Source organism: Oncorhynchus masou, chromosome 29, assembly GCF_036934945.1.
Source record: "Oncorhynchus masou masou isolate Uvic2021 chromosome 29, UVic_Omas_1.1, whole genome shotgun sequence".
NCBI lineage: Eukaryota > Metazoa > Chordata > Actinopteri > Salmoniformes > Salmonidae > Oncorhynchus > Oncorhynchus masou.
Window position 1 is genome coordinate 89,364,737 of NC_088240.1, and position 16,535 is coordinate 89,381,271.

Here is a 16,535-nt window from a genome sequence, read left to right on the forward strand (position 1 = left end):
GAATCACTATGTAACTGGGGGGTGAATGCCAAAGACACTAGAATCACTATGTAACTGGGGGGTGAATGCCAAAGACACTGTAGAATCACTATGTAACTGGGGGGGTGAATGCCAAAGACACTGTAGAATCACTATGTAACTGGGGGGTGAATGCCAAAGACACTATAGAATCACTATGTTACTTGGGGGGTGAATGCCAAAGACACTGTAGAATCACTGTGTAACTGGGAGGTGAATGCCAAAGACACTGTAGAATCACTATGTAACTGGGGGGTGAATGCCAGACACTATAGAATCACTATGTAACTTGGGGGTGAATGCCAAAGACACTGTAGAATCACTGTGTAACTGGGGGTGAATGCCAGACACTATAGAATCACTATGTAACTTGGGGGTGAATGCCAAAGACACTGTAGAATCACTATGTAACTGGGGGGTGAATGCCAAAGACACTGTAGAATCACTGTGTAACTGGGGGGGTGAATGCCAGACACTATAGAATCACTATGTAACTTGGGGGTGAATGCCAAAGACACTGTAGAATCACTATGTAACTGGGGGTGAATGCCAAAGACACTGTAGAATCACTATGTAACTGGGGGTGAATGCCAAAGACACTGTAGAATGACTATGTAACTGGGGGTGAATGCCAGACACTATAGAATCACTATGTAACTGGGGGGTGAATGCCAAAGACACTGTAGAATCACTATGTAACTGGGGGTGAATGCCAAAGACACTAGAATCACTATGTAACTGGGGGGTGAATGCCAAAGACACTAGAATCACTATGTAACTGGGGGTGAATGCCAAAGACACTGTAGAATCACTATGTAACTTGGGGGTGAATGCCAAAGACACTGTAGAATCACTATGTAACTGGGGGTGAATGCCAAAGACACTGTAGAATCACTATGTAACTTGGGGGGGTGAATGCCAGACACTATAGAATCACTATGTTACTTGGGGGGTGAATGCCAAAGACACTGTAGAATCACTGTGTAACTGGGAGGTGAATGCCAAAGACACTGTAGAATCACTATGTAACTGGGGGGGTGAATGCCAGACACTATAGAATCACTATGTAACTTGGGGGTGAATGCCAAAGACACTGTAGAATCACTGTGTAACTGGGGGGTGAATGCCAGACACTATAGAATCACTATGTAACTTGGGGGTGAATGCCAAAGACACTGTAGAATCACTATGTAACTGGGGGTGAATGCCAAAGACACTGTAGAATCACTGTGTAACTGGGGGGTGAATGCCAGACACTATAGAATCACTATGTAACTTGGGGGTGAATGCCAGACACTATAGAATCACTATGTAACTGGGGGTGAATGCCAAAGACACTGTAGAATCACTATGTAACTGGGGGTGAATGCCAGACACTTTAGAATCACTATGTAACTTGGGGGTGAATGCCAAAGACACTGTAGAATCACTATGTAACTGGGGGTGAATGCCAAAGACACTGTAGAATCACTATGTAACTGGGGGTGAATGCCAGACACTATAGAATCACTGTGTAACTGGGGGTGAATGCCAGACACTATAGAATCACTATGTAACTGGGGGTGAATGCCAAAGACACTGGAATCACTATGTAACTGGGGGTGAATGCCAAAGACACTAGAATCACTATGTAACTGGGGGTGAATGCCAAAGACACTGTAGAATCACTATGTAACTTGGGGGTGGATGCCAAAGACACTGTAGAATCACTATGTAACTGGGGGTGAATGCCAGACACTATAGAATCACTATGTAACTTGGGGGTGAATGCCAAAGACACTGTAGAATCACTATGTAACTGGGGGGTGAATGCCAAAGACACTAGAATCACTATGTAACTGGGGGGTGAATGCCAAAGACACTGTAGAATCACTATGTAACTGGGGGGGTGAATGCCAAAGACACTGTAGAATCACTATGTAACTGGGGGGTGAATGCCAAAGACACTATAGAATCACTATGTTACTTGGGGGTGAATGCCAAAGACACTGTAGAATCACTGTGTAACTGGGAGGTGAATGCCAAAGACACTGTAGAATCACTATGTAACTGGGGGGGTGAATGCCAGACACTATAGAATCACTATGTAACTTGGGGGGTGAATGCCAAAGACACTGTAGAATCACTGTGTAACTGGGGGTGAATGCCAGACACTATAGAATCACTATGTAACTTGGGGGTGAATGCCAAAGACACTGTAGAATCACTATGTAACTGGGGGTGAATGCCAAAGACACTGTAGAATCACTGTGTAACTGGGGGGTGAATGCCAGACACTATAGAATCACTATGTAACTTGGGGGTGAATGCCAGACACTATAGAATCACTATGTAACTGGGGGGTGAATGCCAAAGACACTGTAGAATCACTATGTAACTGGGGGTGAATGCCAGACACTATAGAATCACTATGTAACTTGGGGGTGAATGCCAAAGACACTGTAGAATCACTATGTAACTGGGGGGTGAATGCCAAAGACACTGTAGAATCACTATGTAACTGGGGGTGAATGCCAGACACTATAGAATCACTGTGTAACTGGGGGTGAATGCCAGACACTATAGAATCACTATGTAACTGGGGGGTGAATGCCAAAGACACTAGAATCACTATGTAACTGGGGGTGAATGCCAAAGACACTAGAATCACTATGTAACTGGGGGTGAATGCCAAAGACACTGTAGAATCACTATGTAACTTGGGGGTGGATGCCAAAGACACTGTAGAATCACTATGTAACTGGGGGGTGAATGCCAGACACTATAGAATCACTATGTAACTTGGGGGTGAATGCCAAAGACACTGTAGAATCACTATGTAACTGGGGGGTGAATGCCAAAGACACTAGAATCACTATGTAACTGGGGGTGAATGCCAAAGACACTGTAGAATCACTATGTAACTGGGGGGTGAATGCCAAAGACACTGTAGAATCACTATGTAACTGGGGGGTGAATGCCAGACACTATAGAATCACTATGTAACTTGGGTGGTGAATGCCAAAGACACTGTAGAATCACTATGTAACTGGGGGGTGAATGCCAAAGACACTGTAGAATCACTATGTAACTGGGGGGTGAATGCCAAAGACACTGTAGAATCACTATGTAACTGGGGGGATGAATGCCAGACACTATAGAATCACTATGTAACTGGGGGGGTGAATGCCAAAGACACTGTAGAATCACTATGTAACTGGGGGGTGAATGCCAGACACTATAGAATCACTGTGTAACTGGGGGGTGAATGCCAGACACTATAGAATCACTATGTAACTGGGGGTGAATGCCAAAGACACTAGAATCACTATGTAACTGGGGGTGAATGCCAAAGACACTAGAATCACTATGTAACTGGGGGTGAATGCCAAAGACACTGTAGAATCACTATGTAACTTGGGGGTGAATGCCAAAGACACTGTAGAATCACTATGTAACTGGGGGTGAATGCCAAAGACACTGTAGAATCACTATGTAACTTGGGGGGGTGAATGCCAGACACTATAGAATCACTATGTTACTTGGGGGGTGAATGCCAAAGACACTGTAGAATCACTGTGTAACTGGGGGGGTGAATGCCAAAGACACTGTAGAATCACTATGTAACTGGGGGGGTGAATGCCAGACACTATAGAATCACTATGTAACTTGGGGGTGAATGCCAAAGACACTGTAGAATCACTGTGTAACTGGGGGGTGAATGCCAGACACTATAGAATCACTATGTAACTTGGGGGGTGAATGCCAAAGACACTGTAGAATCACTATGTAACTGGGGGTGAATGCCAAAGACACTGTAGAATCACTGTGTAACTGGGGGGTGAATGCCAGACACTATAGAATCACTATGTAACTTGGGGGGTGAATGCCAGACACTATAGAATCACTATGTAACTGGGGGTGAATGCCAAAGACACTGTAGAATCACTATGTAACTGGGGGTGAATGCCAAAGACACTGTAGAATCACTATGTAACTGGGGGTGAATGCCAAAGACACTGTAGAATCACTATGTAACTGGGGGGTGAATGCCAAAGACACTGTAGAATCACTATGTAACTGGGGGTGAATGCCAAAGACACTGTAGAATCACTATGTAACTGGGGGGTGAATGCCAAAGACACTGTAGAATCACTATGTAACTGGGGGGTGAATGCCAAAGACACTGTAGAATCACTATGTAACTGGGGGTGAATGCCAAAGACACTGTAGAATCACTATGTAACTGGGGGTGAATGCCAAAGACACTGTAGAATCACTATGTAACTGGGGGTGAATGCCAGACACTATAGAATCACTATGTAACTTGGGGGTGAATGCCAAAGACACTGTAGAATCACTATGTAACTGGGGGGTGAATGCCAAAGACACTGTAGAATCACTATGTAACTGGGGGTGAATGCCAGACACTATAGAATCACTGTGTAACTGGGGGTGAATGCCAGACACTATAGAATCACTATGTAACTGGGGGTGAATGCCAAAGACACTAGAATCACTATGTAACTGGGGGTGAATGCCAAAGACTCTAGAATCACTATGTAACTGGGGGTGAATGCCAAAGACACTAGAATCACTATGTAACTGGGGGTGAATGCCAAAGACACTGTAGAATCACTATGTAACTTGGGGGTGGATGCCAAAGACACTGTAGAATCACTATGTAACTGGGGGTGAATGCCAGACACTATAGAATCACTATGTAACTTGGGGGGTGAATGCCAAAGACACTGTAGAATCACTATGTAACTGGGGGTGAATGCCAAAGACACTAGAATCACTATGTAACTGGGGGGTGAATGCCAAAGACACTGTAGAATCACTATGTAACTGGGGGGGTGAATGCCAAAGACACTGTAGAATCACTATGTAACTGGGGGGTGAATGCCAGACACTATAGAATCACTATGTAACTTGGGTGGTGAATGCCAAAGACACTGTAGAATCACTATGTAACTGGGGGGTGAATGCCAAAGACACTGTAGAATCACTATGTAACTGGGGGGTGAATGCCAAAGACACTGTAGAATCACTATGTAACTGGGGGATGAATGCCAGACACTATAGAATCACTATGTAACTGGGGGGGTGAATGCCAAAGACACTGTAGAATCACTGTGTAACTGGGGGTGAATGCCAGACACTATAGAATCACTATGTAACTGGGGGTGAATGCCAAAGACACTAGAATCACTATGTAACTGGGGGTGAATGCCAAAGACACTAGAATCACTATGTAACTGGGGGTGAATGCCAAAGACACTGTAGAATCACTATGTAACTTGGGGGTGGATGCCAAAGACACTGTAGAATCACTATGTAACTGGGGGGTGAATGCCAGACACTATAGAATCACTATGTAACTTGGGGGGTGAATGCCAAAGACACTGTAGAATCACTATGTAACTGGGGGTGAATGCCAAAGACACTAGAATCACTATGTAACTGGGGGTGAATGCCAAAGACACTGTAGAATCACTATGTAACTGGGGGGTGAATGCCAAAGACACTGTAGAATCACTATGTAACTGGGGGTGAATGCCAGACACTATAGAATCACTATGTAACTTGGGTGGTGAATGCCAAAGACACTGTAGAATCACTATGTAACTGGGGGTGAATGCCAAAGACACTGTAGAATCACTATGTAACTGGGGGTGAATGCCAAAGACACTGTAGAATCACTATGTAACTGGGGGATGAATGCCAGACACTATAGAATCACTATGTAACTGGGGGGTGAATGCCAAAGACACTGTAGAATCACTATGTAACTGGGGGTGAATGCCAGACACTATAGAATCACTGTGTAACTGGGGGTGAATGCCAGACACTATAGAATCACTATGTAACTGGGGGTGAATGCCAAAGACACTAGAATCACTATGTAACTGGGGGTGAATGCCAAAGACACTAGAATCACTATGTAACTGGGGGTGAATGCCAAAGACACTGTAGAATCACTATGTAACTTGGGGGTGAATGCCAAAGACACTGTAGAATCACTATGTAACTGGGGGTGAATGCCAAAGACACTGTAGAATCACTATGTAACTTGGGGGTGAATGCCAGACACTATAGAATCACTATGTTACTTGGGGGTGAATGCCAAAGACACTGTAGAATCACTGTGTAACTGGGGGGTGAATGCCAAAGACACTGTAGAATCACTATGTAACTGGGGGGGTGAATGCCAGACACTATAGAATCACTATGTAACTTGGGGGGTGAATGCCAAAGACACTGTAGAATCACTGTGTAACTGGGGGGTGAATGCCAGACACTATAGAATCACTATGTAACTTGGGGGTGAATGCCAAAGACACTGTAGAATCACTATGTAACTGGGGGTGAATGCCAAAGACACTGTAGAATCACTGTGTAACTGGGGGGTGAATGCCAGACACTATAGAATCACTATGTAACTTGGGGGGTGAATGCCAGACACTATAGAATCACTATGTAACTGGGGGGTGAATGCCAAAGACACTGTAGAATCACTATGTAACTGGGGGGTGAATGCCAAAGACACTGTAGAATCACTATGTAACTGGGGGGTGAATGCCAAAGACACTGTAGAATCACTATGTAACTGGGGGGTGAATGCCAAAGACACTGTAGAATCACTATGTAACTGGGGGTGAATGCCAAAGACACTGTAGAATCACTATGTAACTGGGGGGTGAATGCCAAAGACACTGTAGAATCACTATGTAACTGGGGGGTGAATGCCAAAGACACTGTAGAATCACTATGTAACTGGGGGGTGAATGCCAAAGACACTGTAGAATCACTATGTAACTGGGGGGTGAATGCCAAAGACACTGTAGAATCACTATGTAACTGGGGGTGAATGCCAGACACTATAGAATCACTATGTAACTTGGGGGGTGAATGCCAAAGACACTGTAGAATCACTATGTAACTGGGGGGTGAATGCCAAAGACACTGTAGAATCACTATGTAACTGGGGGTGAATGCCAGACACTATAGAATCACTGTGTAACTGGGGGTGAATGCCAGACACTATAGAATCACTATGTAACTGGGGGGTGAATGCCAAAGACACTAGAATCACTATGTAACTGGGGGTGAATGCCAAAGACACTAGAATCACTATGTAACTGGGGGTGAATGCCAAAGACACTAGAATCACTATGTAACTGGGGGGTGAATGCCAAAGACACTGTAGAATCACTATGTAACTTGGGGGTGGATGCCAAAGACACTGTAGAATCACTATGTAACTGGGGGGTGAATGCCAGACACTATAGAATCACTATGTAACTTGGGGGTGAATGCCAAAGACACTGTAGAATCACTATGTAACTGGGGGTGAATGCCAAAGACACTAGAATCACTATGTAACTGGGGGTGAATGCCAAAGACACTGTAGAATCACTATGTAACTGGGGGGTGAATGCCAAAGACACTGTAGAATCACTATGTAACTGGGGGTGAATGCCAGACACTATAGAATCACTATGTAACTTGGGTGGTGAATGCCAAAGACACTGTAGAATCACTATGTAACTGGGGGGTGAATGCCAAAGACACTGTAGAATCACTATGTAACTGGGGGTGAATGCCAAAGACACTGTAGAATCACTATGTAACTGGGGGATGAATGCCAGACACTATAGAATCACTATGTAACTGGGGGTGAATGCCAAAGACACTGTAGAATCACTATGTAACTGGGGGGTGAATGCCAGACACTATAGAATCACTGTGTAACTGGGGGTGAATGCCAGACACTATAAATCACTATGTAACTGGGGGTGAATGCCAAAGACACTAGAATCACTATGTAACTGGGGGTGAATGCCAAAGACACTAGAATCACTATGTAACTGGGGGTGAATGCCAAAGACACTGTAGAATCACTATGTAACTTGGGGGTGAATGCCAAAGACACTGTAGAATCACTATGTAACTGGGGGGTGAATGCCAAAGACACTGTAGAATCACTATGTAACTGGGGGTGAATGCCAAAGACACTGTAGAATCACTATGTAACTTGGGGGGTGAATGCCAGACACTATAGAATCACTATGTTACTTGGGGGTGAATGCCAAAGACACTGTAGAATCACTGTGTAACTGGGGGGTGAATGCCAAAGACACTGTAGAATCACTATGTAACTGGGGGGTGAATGCCAAAGACACTGTAGAATCACTATGTAACTGGGGGGTGAATGCCAGACACTATAGAATCACTATGTAACTTGGGGGTGAATGCCAAAGACACTGTAGAATCACTGTGTAACTGGGGGGTGAATGCCAGACACTATAGAATCACTATGTAACTTGGGGGGTGAATGCCAAAGACACTGTAGAATCACTATGTAACTGGGGGGTGAATGCCAAAGACACTGTAGAATCACTATGTAACTGGGGGGTGAATGCCAGACACTATAGAATCACTATGTAACTTGGGGGTGAATGCCAAAGACACTGTAGAATCACTGTGTAACTGGGGGTGAATGCCAGACACTATAGAATCACTATGTAACTTGGGGGTGAATGCCAAAGACACTGTAGAATCACTATGTAACTGGGGGGTGAATGCCAAAGACACTGTAGAATCACTATGTAACTGGGGGTGAATGCCAAAGACACTGTAGAATCACTATGTAACTGGGGGTGAATGCCAAAGACACTGTAGAATCACTATGTAACTGGGGGTGAATGCCAAAGACACTGTAGAATCACTATGTAACTGGGGGGTGAATGCCAGACACTATAGAATCACTATGTAACTGGGGGGTGAATGCCAAAGACACTGTAGAATCACTATGTAACTGGGGGGTGAATGCCAAAGACACTAGAATCACTATGTAACTGGGAGGTGAATGCCAAAGACACTGTAGAATCACTGTGTAACTGGGGGGGTGAATGCCAAAGACACTGTAGAATCACTATGTAACTGGGGGGTGAATGCCAAAGACACTGTAGAATCACTATGTAACTGGGGGGTGAATGCCAAAGACACTGTAGAATCACTGTGTAACTGGGGGGTGAATGCCAAAGACACTGTAGAATCACTATGTAACTGGGGGTGAATGCCAAAGACACTGTAGAATCACTATGTAACTGGGGGTGAATGCCAAAGACACTGTAGAATCACTATGTAACTTGGGGGTGAATGCCAAAGACACTGTAGAATCACTATGTAACTTGGGGGGTGAATGCCAAAGACACTGTAGAATCACTATGTAACTGGGGGTGAATGCCAAAGACACTGTAGAATCACTATGTAACTGGGGGTGAATGCCAAAGACACTGTAGAATCACTATGTAACTGGGGGTGAATGCCAAAGACACTGTAGAATCACTATGTAACTGGGGGTGAATGCCAAAGACACTGTAGAATCACTATGTAACTGGGGGGTGAATGCCAAAGACACTGTAGAATCACTATGTAACTTGGGGGGTGAATGCCAAATACACTGTAGAATCACTATGTAACTTGGGGGGTGAATGCCAAAGACACTGTAGAATCACTATGTAACTTGGGGGGTGAATGCCAAAGACACTGTAGAATCACTATGTAACTTGGGGGTGAATGCCAAAGACACTGTAGAATCACTATGTAACTTGGGGGGTGAATGCCAAAGACACTGTAGAATCACTATGTAACTGGGGGGTGAATGCCAGACACTATAGAATCACTATGTAACTTGGGGGGTGAATGCCAAATACACTGTAGAATCACTATGTAACTTGGGGGGTGGATGCCAAAGACACTGTAGAATCACTATGTAACTGGGGGGTGAATGCCAAAGACACTGTAGAATCACTATGTAACTGGGGGGTGAATGCCAAAGACACTGTAGAATCACTATGTAACTGGGGGGTGAATGCCAAAGACACTGTAGAATCACTATGTAACTGGGGGTGAATGCCAGACACTGTAGAATCACTATGTAACTGGGGGTGAATGCCAAAGACACTGTAGAATCACTATGTAACTGGGGGGTGAATGCCAAAGACACTGTAGAATCACTATGTAACTGGGGGTGAATGCCAAAGACACTGTAGAATCACTATGTAACTGGGGGGGTGAATGCCAAAGACACTGTAGAATCACTATGTAACTTGGGGGGTGGATGCCAAAGACACTGTAGAATCACTATGTAACTGGGGGGTGAATGCCAGACACTATAGAATCACTATGTAACTGGGGGGTGAATGCCAAAGACACTGTAGAATCACTATGTAACTGGGGGTGAATGCCAAAGACACTAGAATCACTATGTAACTGGGAGGTGAATGCCAAAGACACTGTAGAATCACTGTGTAACTGGGGGGTGAATGCCAAAGACACTGTAGAATCACTATGTAACTGGGGGTGAATGCCAAAGACACTGTAGAATCACTATGTAACTGGGGGTGAATGCCAAAGACACTGTAGAATCACTGTGTAACTGGGGGGTGAATGCCAAAGACACTGTAGAATCACTATGTAACTGGGGGTGAATGCCAAAGACACTGTAGAATCACTATGTAACTGGGGGTGAATGCCAAAGACACTGTAGAATCACTATGTAACTTGGGGGTGAATGCCAAAGACACTGTAGAATCACTATGTAACTTGGGGGTGAATGCCAAAGACACTGTAGAATCACTATGTAACTGGGGGTGAATGCCAAAGACACTGTAGAATCACTATGTAACTGGGGGTGAATGCCAAAGACACTGTAGAATCACTATGTAACTGGGGGTGAATGCCAAAGACACTGTAGAATCACTATGTAACTGGGGGGTGAATGCCAAAGACACTGTAGAATCACTATGTAACTGGGGGTGAATGCCAAAGACACTGTAGAATCACTATGTAACTTGGGGGTGAATGCCAAATACACTGTAGAATCACTATGTAACTTGGGGGTGAATGCCAAAGACACTGTAGAATCACTATGTAACTGGGGGGTGAATGCCAAAGACACTGTAGAATCACTATGTAACTGGGGGTGAATGCCAAAGACACTGTAGAATCACTATGTAACTGGGGGGTGAATGCCAAAGACACTGTAGAATCACTATGTAACTGGGGGGTGAATGCCAAAGACACTGTAGAATCACTATGTAACTGGGGGGTGAATGCCAAAGACACTGTAGAATCACTATGTAACTGGGGGGGTGAATGCCAAAGACACTGTAGAATCACTATGTAACTGGGGTGGTGAATGCCAAAGACACTGTAGAATCACTATGTAACTGGGGGGTGAATGCCAGACACTATAGAATCACTATGTAACTTGGGGGTGAATGCCAAAGACACTGTAGAATCACTATGTAACTGGGGGGTGAATGCCAAAGACACTGTAGAATCACTATGTAACTGGGGGGTGAATGCCAAAGACACTGTAGAATCACTATGTAACTGGGGGGTGAATGCCAAAGACACTGTAGAATCACTATGTAACTGGGGGGGTGAATGCCAGACACTATAGAATCACTGTGTAACTGAGGGGTGAATGCCAAATACACTGTAGAATCACTGTGTAACTGAGGAGTGAATGCCAAATACACTGTAGAATCACTATGTAACTGGGGGGTGAATGCCAGACACTATAGAATCACTATGTAACTGAGGGGTGAATGCCAAAGACACTGTAGAATCACTATGTAACTGAGGGGTGAATGCCAGACACTATAGAATCACTGTGTAACTGAGGGGTGAATGCCAAAGACACTGTAGAATCACTATGTAACTGGGGGGTGAATGCCAGACACTATAGAATCACTGTGTAACTGGGGGGTGAATGCCAGACACTATAGAATCACTGTGTAACTGAGGGGTGAATGCCAAATACACTGTAGAATCACTGTGTAACTTGGGGGGTGAATTCCAAAGACGCTGTAGAATCACTATGTAACTGGGGGGGGGGGGGGGGGTGAATGCCAAAGACACTGTAGAATCACTATGTAACTGGGGGGGGTGAATGCCAGACACTATAGAATCACTATGTAACTGGGGGGGTGAATGCCAAAGACACTGTAGAATCACTGTGTAACTGGGGTGTGAATGCCAAAGACACTGTAGAATCACTATGTAACTGGGGGGTGAATGCCAAAGACACTGTAGAATCACTGTGTAACTGGGGGGGTGAATGCCAGACACTATAGAATCACTATGTAACTTGGGGGGTGAATTCCAAAGACGCTGTAGAATCACTATGTAACTGGGGGGGTGAATGCCAGACACTATAGAATCACTATGTAACTTGGGGGGTGAATTCCAAAGACGCTGTAGAATCACTAGGTAACTGGGGGGGGGGGGGGTTATTATTGCTCAATGTTACATAAAGGGAGCAGCTATCAGTCATGTCTTGAGTCAGTTTTAAATTGATTTCATGTTGTTGAAGCCGGTGTGTATGATTGGTGGAGCTACATGTTTGGAATGTGAGGTCACATGGCACCCCCTCTAAACAAATCCAATCTTTACTTGTATTGGTCACGGTTGTTCACGTGATGATTCCCTGGGGGGAAATGAACAAAAACATAAGGAAACTCGTTTATCAGCGGTATTTCGAGCACCGAACAACTCATAAAGTGGCTCACTCTAACATTGTTTTGACATTGTGTTTTGGCAGGGCTGGGAGGAGCGGTTGGCTACGTGCTGGGTGGCCTGGACTGGACCAGCACCATCCTGGGCACGGCCTTCAAGTCCCAGGAGCAGATCCTGTTTGTGTTTGCTGCCGTCATCTTCACCATATCTGTGATTCTACACATGTTCAGTATCAAGGAGGAGATTTTTGAGGCTCGTGGTGACACTCTGGGAGACTCCGACTCCGACAGCCTGTCCTCCTCAGAGAAACTGAAGGGGGGCTTGGCGGGGCCTCGCAGTGTACCTCAGCTGGACGTTATAGGAGAGGAGGACGCCCAGTCAGAGAGGGAGCTCTTCATCAACGTGGACAGGGTGAGGAGTAAGAGCGACTCGGTGCTGGCCATGCCTGACGCCACCATCGAGCTGGACTCGGACCTGGACCAGGACGGTCATTTCCTGGCCGACATTGAGCCCTCCATCTTTCAGGACTACCCCCAAAATGTGTACCCTGACACCCCTCAGAGACACTACAGTGGATGGGGCATCCAGGACCTGGAAGGCCCCCAGGCCGAGGCTCAGGCAGACAGCCAGCTGCCCCTCTTCCACCAGGACCCCTCCCCCTACTACAGCAGGGAGCACATGTTGTTCAACAACCAGACCAACCAGGGAGCCAAGTGCCTCAACGGGGCCTCAGCGGCCCCGGCGGTCCCCTCCAACCACACAGCCCGCGGGGCCAACAGCCAGGGCCGTATGCCAGGCCTGAGGCCGTCCAACACCAGCACCACTACCGGGGCACGCCGCTTCCCCTTCTACCGCCAGCCGTCATTTACATTCTCTTACTATGGCCGCGTGGGTTCAGCACGATACCGCCACCGCAGAAACACCATGGGCAATCCGGCCGGCGCCAACCTCCGCATCAAGACCTCGCAGAGCATGAACGACATCTACGAGCACATGCAGCGGCGGCAGCAGAGGAGGGAGCTCCAGCAGAGCAGCACCACCCTGTCCAGTGGGGACTCTGAGAGGGACGACGGGGACGAGGGGGGCACCACGGTCAAGCTGCTGTGGCTGTCCATGCTGAAGATGCCCCCCCAGCTGCTGAGGCTCTGCGTCTGTCATCTCCTCACCTGGTTCTCCATCATCGCTGAGGCAGTCTTCTACACAGACTTCATGGGACAGGTCATCTATGCTGGAGACCCCACAGTGAGAACCTGTCCAGTCCTCCATTGTAATTCATTGTATATTGTAGTTCATTATAGTTTGTCGTTTATTTCAGTAAGAGAATGAGGACTCTTGTTTTATTTGTCTTTCCTCAATAATCTATTGTTCCTGTTTTCCTTCCTTCTCTTTCTACTCTTCTATCCTCTTCTCTGTTTCTCCTCTACAGGACAGAATACCCTCAGAATCACTAGGTCTCTGTTACTCCTCTACAGGACAGAATACCCTCAGAATCACTAGGTCTCTGTTACTCCTCTACAGGACAGAATACCCTCAGAATCACTAGGTCTCTGTGTCTCCTCTACAGGACAGAATACCCTCAGAATCACTAGGTCTCTGTTACTCCTCTACAGGACAGAATACCCTCAGAATCACTAGGTCTCTGTTTCTCCTCTACAGGACAGAATACCCTCAGAATCACTAGGTCTCTGTTACTCCTCTACAGGACAGAATACCCTCAGAATCACTAGGTCTCTGTTACTCCTCTACAGGACAGAATACCCTCAGAATCACTAGGTCTCTGTGTCTCCTCTACAGGACAGGGAACCCTCAGAATCACTAGGTCTCTGTTTCTCCTCTACAGGACAGAATACCCTCAGAATCACTAGGTCTCTGTTTCTCCTCTACAGGACAGAATACCCTCAGAATCACTAGGTCTCTGTTACTCCTCTACAGGACAGAATACCCTCAGAATCACTAGGTCTCTGTTACTCCTCTACAGGACAGAATACCCTCAGAATCACTAGGTCTCTGTGTCTCCTCTACAGGACAGAATACCCTCAGAATCACTAGGTCTCTGTTTCTCCTCTACAGGACAGAATACCCTCAGAATCACTAGGTCTCTGTTTCTCCTCTACAGGACAGAATACCCTCAGAATCACTAGGTCTCTGTTTCTCCTCTACAGGACAGAATACCCTCAGAATCACTATGTCTCTGTTACTCCTCTACAGGACAGAATACCCTCAGAATCACTAGGTCTCTGTGTCTCCTCTACAGGACAGAATACCCTCAGAATCACTAGGTCTCTGTTACTCCTCTACAGGACAGGGAACCCTCAGAATCACTAGGTCTCTGTTTCTCCTCTACAGGACAGGGAACCCTCAGAATCACTAGGTCTCTGTTTCTCCTCTACAGGACAGGGAACCCTCAGAATCACTAGGTCTCTGTTTCTCCTCTACAGGACAGAATACCCTCAGAATCACTAGGTCTCTGTGTCTCCTCTACAGGACAGGGAACCCTCAGAATCACTAGGTCTCTGTTTCTCCTCTACAGGACAGGGAACCCTCAGAATCACTAGGTCTCTGTTACTCCTCTACAGGACAGAATACCCTCAGAATCACTAGGTCTCTGTTTCTCCTCTACAGGACAGAATACCATCAGAATCACTAGGTCTCTGTTTCTCCTCTACAGGACAGAATACCATCAGAATCACTAGGTCTCTGTTTCTCCTCTACAGGACAGAATACCCTCAGAATCACTAGGTCTCTGTTACTCCTCTACAGGACAGAATACCCTCAGAATCACTAGGTCTCTGTTACTCCTCTACAGGACAGGGAACCCTCAGAATCACTAGGTCTCTGTTACTCCTCTACAGGACAGAATACCCTCAGAATCACTAGGTCTCTGTTACTCCTCTACAGGACAGGGAACCCTCAGAATCACTAGGTCTCTGTTACTCCTCTACAGGACAGAATACCCTCAGAATCACTAGGTCTCTGTTACTCCTCTACAGGACAGGGAACCCTCAGAATCACTAGGTCTCTGTTACTCCTCTACAGGACAGAATACCCTCAGAATCACTAGGTCTCTGTTTCTCCTCTACAGGACAGGGAACCCTCAGAATCACTAGGTCTCTGTGTCTCCTCTACAGGACAGGGAACCCTCAGAATCACTAGGTCTCTGTTTCTCCTCTACAGGACAGAATACCCTCAGAATCACTAGGTCTCTGTTACTCCTCTACAGGACAGAATACCCTCAGAATCACTAGGTCTCTGTTTCTCCTCTACAGGACAGAATACCCTCAGAATCACTATGTCTCTGTTTCTCCTCTACAGGACAGAATACCCTCAGAATCACTAGGTCTCTGTTACTCCTCTACAGGACAGAATACCCTCAGAATCACTAGGTCTCTGTTTCTCCTCTACAGGACAGAATACCCTCAGAATCACTAGGTCTCTGTTACTCCTCTACAGGACAGAATACCCTCAGAATCACTAGGTCTCTGTTACTCCTCTACAGGACAGAATACCCTCAGAATCACTAGGTCTCTGTTTCTCCTCTACAGGACAGGGAACCCTCAGAATCACTAGGTCTCTGTTTCTCCTCTACAGGACAGAATACCCTCAGAATCACTAGGTCTCTGTTTCTCCTCTACAGGACAGAATACCCTCAGAATCACTAGGTCTCTGTTACTCCTCTACAGGACAGGGAACCCTCAGAATCACTAGGTCTCTGTTTCTCCTCTACAGGACAGAATACCCTCAGAATCACTAGGTCTCTGTTACTCCTCTACAGGACAGAATACCCTCAGAATCACTAGGTCTCTGTTTCTCCTCTACAGGACAGAATACCCTCAGAATCACTAGGTCTCTGTTACTCCTCTACAGGACAGAATACCCTCAGAATCACTAGGTCTCTGTTACTCCTCTACAGGACAGAATACCCTCAGAATCACTAGGTCTCTGTTTCTCCTCTACAGGACAGGGAACCCTCAGAATCACTAGGTCTCTGTTTCTCCTCTACA

The 16,535-nt window shown here is 45.9% G+C and overlaps 1 protein-coding gene across 1 annotated transcript in view; it reads left to right on the forward strand.

The window, feature by feature from the left end:
- The window catches only part of LOC135520946 (solute carrier family 45 member 4-like), a 75,429-nt gene that overhangs the window by 35,189 nt on the left and 23,705 nt on the right, over positions 1-16,535 (forward strand). The window contains exon 5 of the mRNA XM_064946820.1: positions 12,620-13,776. Within this exon, the coding sequence (XP_064802892.1) occupies positions 12,620-13,776 (1,157 nt within the window). The remainder of the gene's footprint in view (positions 1-12,619; positions 13,777-16,535) is intronic.